Source organism: Phaethon aethereus (assembly GCF_964289735.1).
Source record: "Phaethon aethereus genome assembly, chromosome: 2".
NCBI classification, from domain to species: Eukaryota; Metazoa; Chordata; class Aves; order Phaethontiformes; family Phaethontidae; genus Phaethon; species Phaethon aethereus.
In genome coordinates, this window is record NC_138582.1 from 171,684,068 (window position 1) to 171,690,067 (window position 6,000).

The 6,000-nt window shown below is 66.0% G+C and overlaps 1 protein-coding gene across 1 annotated transcript; it reads right to left on the reverse strand.

Moving 5' to 3' along the window:
• Positions 1-2,969: 2,969 nt before the first annotated feature.
• Positions 2,970-4,103, reverse strand: TMUB1 (transmembrane and ubiquitin like domain containing 1; the record flags this gene model as incomplete). The annotated part of the gene is made up of 2 exons (XM_082015406.1): positions 3,685-4,103; positions 2,970-3,324 (listed from the first exon to the last, which is right to left on the reverse strand). The coding sequence occupies exons 1-2, from the start codon at positions 4,086-4,088 to the stop codon at positions 2,970-2,972; spliced, it is 759 nt and encodes a 252-aa protein (XP_081871532.1). The 5' UTR covers positions 4,089-4,103.
• Positions 4,104-6,000: the final 1,897 nt, after the last annotated feature.

A 6,000-nucleotide genomic window follows, 5' to 3' on the forward strand; every position in this document is an offset into this window, starting at 1 on the left:
AGCCCAGCGTGCAGCTGCGGTGGGAAAAAAATAAAGCAAACAGAATGGCAGGAGACGTGCGTGTGGGACAGAGGAGCGCAGGGCTGGCAGGAGCCGCTGGGGTGGGGAGGGCAGGCACCTGCTGCCGCAGGCAACCACCAGACTGATCCCCTTCCTCGTGGCGGGAGAATCCACAGGGCCCTCGGGGCCCCTGGCCTAGCGAAGGGGGAGCCCCCCTCGCCAGGAACAGCCCCCCAGCCAGCCCAGAGGCTGCTGCTGCGCAGGAGCCCAAACCAGCCTGAACCTTTATTCCTGAACGTTAAACTCCTGATGACAAAGGGCTCATGGCTTGCAAAGGGTTTAGCCAGGATCTCACGTCTCACACCTTGATGCTCAGATGTTTCCCAATTTTCAGGGACCGGAACAAAACTCAAGGAGCAGTTTATCCCGCACCCCACCAGGCAGCGCTGGCCACTGCTTTGGCAGCCCTTCAGGCCAACATGCTGGGTGCTGCAGCCAGCCAAGCCTCCCCTGGAGCAGTCAGTCCACCCGACTCCCTTCCTGCTGCATATCCCAAGCAGAGCCTCCTCCCTTGAGGGGCACAGCTCCATCTGCCACAAAGCCACCATCACATGTAAAACCACACGCAAACCCAGACACCAGCTCCTGTTCTGGTAGGTCCTTCCTCCTTCCATGGCAGCTGGACCGGCAAGATCTCCTTTCACTTCACAAACCCAAGCACCGGCCAGCGTCCTGCTGCCCAGCCCGCCTCCCCTGTCCTCTGCCAGCGACCCTGCGCAGGCAGTTGTCGGCAGCCCAGGACACTCACCCAGCGCGGCAGCGGCATACAGGCAGTTGACAATGCTGAAGTTATCGAACTTGGAGCAGCCGCTGATGATGGCCTGACAGAGAGTCTGAAACTCTGGCTGCTCCAGCATTTGGGTGGGCCCGCGGCTCTCCCCGTTCACTGTGGCCTGGCCCTGCTGCTGCTGCAAGAGCTGGCCCAGCTTGTGCAGGGCAATGGGGTAGTGGCTGGCGGACACCTTGCTGGGGTTCTGCGTGACCCACCGCAGCACTTCCCCCACGCTGCGTGAGCGCTCTATCAGACGCTTCATTGTGAAGAAGGTGTCATAACTCATCTTCTCGTGGATGAAGTTCCAGCTCTTCCTCTTGCCATGGCCTCGAGTCCTGTAGGCGTCCGGGGGAAAGGTGTGTAGCAGCCCATGGCCGTAGGGGTCCAAGGGGAGTAGCACAGCCCGCTGCTTGGCTTTGCCTGCACAGTAGCAGGTGGGATACATCCCGGCCCCACTCCTGTCACCAGCAGCCAGGCCCTGCAGGACTCCGGGCCGCACGCTCTCCCGGGTCAGAGCACGAAGCCATGGCAGCAGGCGCAGCATGGCGAGGGCAGGGCGGCTCGAGAGGCTTCGGAGAACCGGGAGACCCTGAGGACGAGAGGGGGGGTGAGGGGGGTGGTGGGCTCGTGCCTCTGGGACGGCTGGAGCCAGCAAGGGATGCACAGAGCCCACACACTGGGACCCCCACCCACACGGATCCGCCCCCGTACAGGGGTACCTGCCCCACACAGCCCCCTGTTCTGAGGTCCCCGGTCTCAGAGATCTCTTGGACCACGACCCCTGCCCTGCACAGGCCGCCCAGCCCGAGGTCCCCCAGCCCACAGAAGCCCTGTCGTCCCTGGACCCCTGGCCTGCACCGGTGTCCCCCCCTCGATGCCCCCTGGCCCACAGCCCCTTCCCCTCTCCCGGGGCCCCCGGCTGGCAGATGCCCCTTGTCCTGGGACCCCCGGCACACACAGATACCCGTCTGGTACCGGGACGTAGGGCCGCCCCTATCTTCCCCCCACGGCCCCCGTACTGGGCCCCTCGGGACGGGCTGGGGCGCACCGAGACCGCGACACCCGGCGCGCCCAGGCCCCCATTCCGGGGGCCCCGATGCTCACCCCACCCCGGCTCTCCAGGCTAGACGCGCCCCGCGGCGCCCGGCCCGCGCCGCACCCCTCGTCCCGCCCGGTCCCCGGCCCGCCCCTACATGGCGCTCGCGGCCGCGCTGGGACCCGCCGCCGCCCCGGCCGCTCAGCACCGCCCGGACAGCGAGTCCGCCATGTTCCCGACAGCACCAGTAGGGCCGAGGGGCGCCGCGGCCCCGCCCCCCGCGCGGCCCACACTTCCGGAGGCGGGCCCGGGCGCGCGGGCCGCGGCAGCGTGCGCAGCAGCATGTGTAACGAGCCGCTACCCGTCCTCCAACGAGAGAGCGCCTCGCGAAGGGGCGGGGCGGCTCGGCTGGCGCAGGCGCGCTGCGGCCCTGCGGAACGCGTGGCCCGAGGGTAGGCCCCGCCCCCCGCCCTTGCCCCTCCCGCCGCCCCGGTCCCCGTCCCCCCCCGCGGCGCAGCGGAGCCGGGAGGTCGCGACCGTTCACAGTCCTTCCTCTTTAATCGTAACAGAGCGGCGGGCAGCGCGCCCCCCGCTGGCACCGGGACGCCCCGGCATGCCCGGGCAGCAGCCCCCCCGGAGGGGCCGCGCTGTGCCCCGTGGGGAGGCCGCTCCAGCCCCGGGAGAGCAGACGCCATCCCGGGCAGGGCACAGCCGGCCCACGCAGGAGCGGCTGCAGGAGCTGCCGCGCGCGGAGCCGGCCGGCCGCGGGGCACGGGAGCAGCAGGTGGGATGGCTGGGCCAGGCGGCTGCTCCGTGCAGGGCTGGGGGGCGCCCGGGCCCCCCGCGCACCCTCCCCTCCCCAGAGGGAGCGCCACGCTTGCTCCTGTGGCAGCTGCAGCTCGGGCTGCAGCGCTACCCGGCCCTCGGGCAGGCTACCTGCCTCCTGCCCAGCCCCCAGCTCCCTCGGGCCCGCCAGGTCCTGCAGCCCCCGGGGGACACAGTCCACGGCCCAGACCCCCAGGTTCAGATGCGGCAGGCAGACTCCACCCGGGACCACGTTTATTCCAGGCGCGGCAGCTCCTTTCGGGGTGCGAGGCGGTGCTATCTGCGGTACATGGTGAAGGCCATGAAGCTGAAGAGAAGGGTGAGGCCAGCCAGGAAGGTGGTCGCGGTGGCAGTGAAGACGTGGCGGTACTGCAGCTGGAAGTACCAGAGCACGGCCAGCATCAGCACGAAGAGCGGCAGCATGAGGCTGCCCACGTTGAGGGCGGCGTGCACTGGGTCAGCGGAGGCGTGCGGGCCAGCGGGCGCGGGGGCTGGGCTGTGCTGGGAGATGTGGCAGTGCAGGACACTGTTGTGGGCGAGGTGCAGGGCGGCCAGGCTCTGGGCGTCATCCCGCAGCAGCTGGCCCTGGTAGATCAGCCGCACTTGCTGCTCCTGCCCAGGGAAATAGGCCCTGGGGCGGGGGACAAGGAGGGAGATGTCACGCTTCCCACCAGGACACAGTCCCCTCCATCCACCCCCCAGGAGCAGGCTGCGAATGCAGCCCCCGACCACCCGCTCTGCCTGCGCTCCTGTACCCGTGCATCAGCTCCCCCAGGCGTTACCAGAAGTGAAGGCACCTGCCAGGACGGGCCGTCTGACAGCCCCGCCAGGGACGGGCACGGGCACCCGCACAAGGGCAAGAGCGGCAGCTCCCAGCTGCTCCGGGGAGGGGAGGAACCGCCGGCGGGGCTCGGGGACGTTCCCAGCGCCGCCCCCTGCCGGGACAGCCCGAGCGGTGCCCGCGGGAGAACCGGCCTGCCCAGCCCCTCACCTCTTCAGGGCCCCGACGGTGTCGCCAGGGCGCACCCGTGCCAGGCGCTCCGTGTCGTTGAGGAACTTCAGCCGCAGCACCATGGTGGGCTCGGCGGGGCCGCCATCCCCCTCACCGAGGGGGCCCTGCGCGGGTGCGGGGCCGGCCCGGGGCCGCAGCCCCACAGCCAACCCTCCCGCCCCATCGGGGGCTGCTCCGGCCGCTGCCGCCGCCGCCGGGTCCTTGTGCTCGACGGGGGTCGGGGCAGCGCTCGGGCCCTCCTCAGGCAGCGTCGCGGCGTCGCGGGGCGTCGCGGCGGGCTCGGGGGCGCGGGTGGAGACCCAGGCCAGCCCCAGCACCACGGCGACCAGCAACAGCGCGAAGAGCACGGTCACCTCATCGCCAACGCCCTCGATCAGCGCCATGGCGGCGGCACCAGCTATCGGCCGGCGGGCATAGAGCGGGACCGTCAGCCCGCCGGGCCGCAGGCGACCGGAGCCGCGACCGGCCCGGGCCCCTCACCTGCCGCCATCGCGCCGCTTCCGCCTCGCCGCAAGGCATGCCGGGATCTGTAGTCCTGCTCTGCGCATACGCAGAGGCGCCCCCCGCGGTCCACGCCGGGAGCTGTAGTCCGTCCCCCTGGCGTTGGGCGCGCCTACGGCACGCCCAGCCTACGGGGAGGGACTACAGCTCCCGGCGTGCCCCGCGTCAGGCTGGGCCTTGCGGTGTCGGGCTTGCTCGGCCAGGGTCCTTCCCTTATCCGCCATTATCGCGTTGGGCAATGGTCGGTGCTGTTGGGCTCAGCCAGAGGAAACGTGGTGCTCCGGGGTGGCTGGAGGAAGGGGCTACACGGATGGGGCAGCAGGGTCTAGGTTCGCAGGGAGGCGTTCAGGCATTGGCATTAATGCGGTGGTGCTTGGTGAGGCCTGGGAGGAAAGGAATGCTGTTACAGGCAATGATAGAGTAGAGCAGAGAAATAACTTCAGTTGGAAGAGCATCTGGTCCAACTGCCTGACCACCTCAGGGCTGACCAAAAGTTAACGCGTGTTTCTAAGGGCACCTCTGGGCCTCTTACACACAGCCAGGCTTGGCGCATTGTCCACTTCTCTAAGAAGCCTGTTCTAGAGTTTGACCACCCTCTTGGTAAAGAAATGCTTCTTAAAGTCCAGTCGAACCCTCCCTGGTGCAGCGCAGAGCCGTTCCCATGTGTCCTGTCCTTGGATCCCAGGGAGAACAGATCAGCACCTCCCTTTCACATCCCCTCAGGAAGCTGTAGAGAGCAATGAGGTGGTCCCTCAGCCTCCTCCAAACAAGACAAGCCCAAAGTCCTCAGCCACTCCTCACAGGACATGCCTTCCAGCCCTGTTACCAGCTTGGTTGTCCTCTTCTGGATGCATTCAAGGACCTTCACATCCTTGTTAAATGGTGGGGCCCAGAACTGCACACAGTACTCAAGGTAAGGATGCACCAATGCTAAATACTCTCTTGACTGTCTGGTTATACTGTGTGTGATGCACCTCCAGGATGCGGTTTGCCCTCTTGGCTGCCAGGGCACTCTGCTGGCTCCTGTTGAGCCTGCTGCCAACCAGCACCCCCAGATCTCTTTCTCCTCTCCCAGTTTATGGAGTGTCCTTGGGAACCCATTAGTAGGTCCAGAGGAGGCTGCAGAAATGGTGAGAGGGCTGCAACACCTCTCCTGTGAGGCTGAGAGAGTTGGGGTTTTTCAGCCTGGAGAAGAGAAGGTTCTGGAGAGACCTTATTGCAGCCTGCCAGGACTTCAAGGGGGCTTCTAAGAAAGATGGGAACAGACTTTTTAGCAGGGCCTGTAGCAATAGGACAAGAGGTAACGGTTTTAAACTAAAAGAGGGGAGATTTAGGCTAGATCGAAGGAAGAAATGTTTCACGATGAGGGTGGTGAAACCCTGGCCCAGGTTGCCCAGAGAGGTGGTGGATGCCCCATCCCTGGGAACACCCCAGGTCAGGTTGGACGGGGCTCTGAGCAACCTGCTCTGGCTGAAGACGTCCCTGCCCATGGCAGGGGTTGGACTAGATGGCCTTTACAGGTCCCTTCTCACCCAAACTATTGTATGATGATTCCCTGAAACCCTCCAGATGAAATTTCTCACGCAACTGAAGGAGCATAAAGTCATTGGTTCTGTTTAAGAGCAAAAGTATTTTTATCATTTAGTCAATGTGCTGTTCTTTGCGTTAATATATAGAAAAGTGGTGAAGGGTCTAGAGAACGAGCTCTGTGAGGAGCGGCTGAGGGAACTGGGGGTGTTCAGTCTGGAGAAGAGGAGGCTGAGGGGAGCCCTCATCGCTCTCTACAACTGCCTG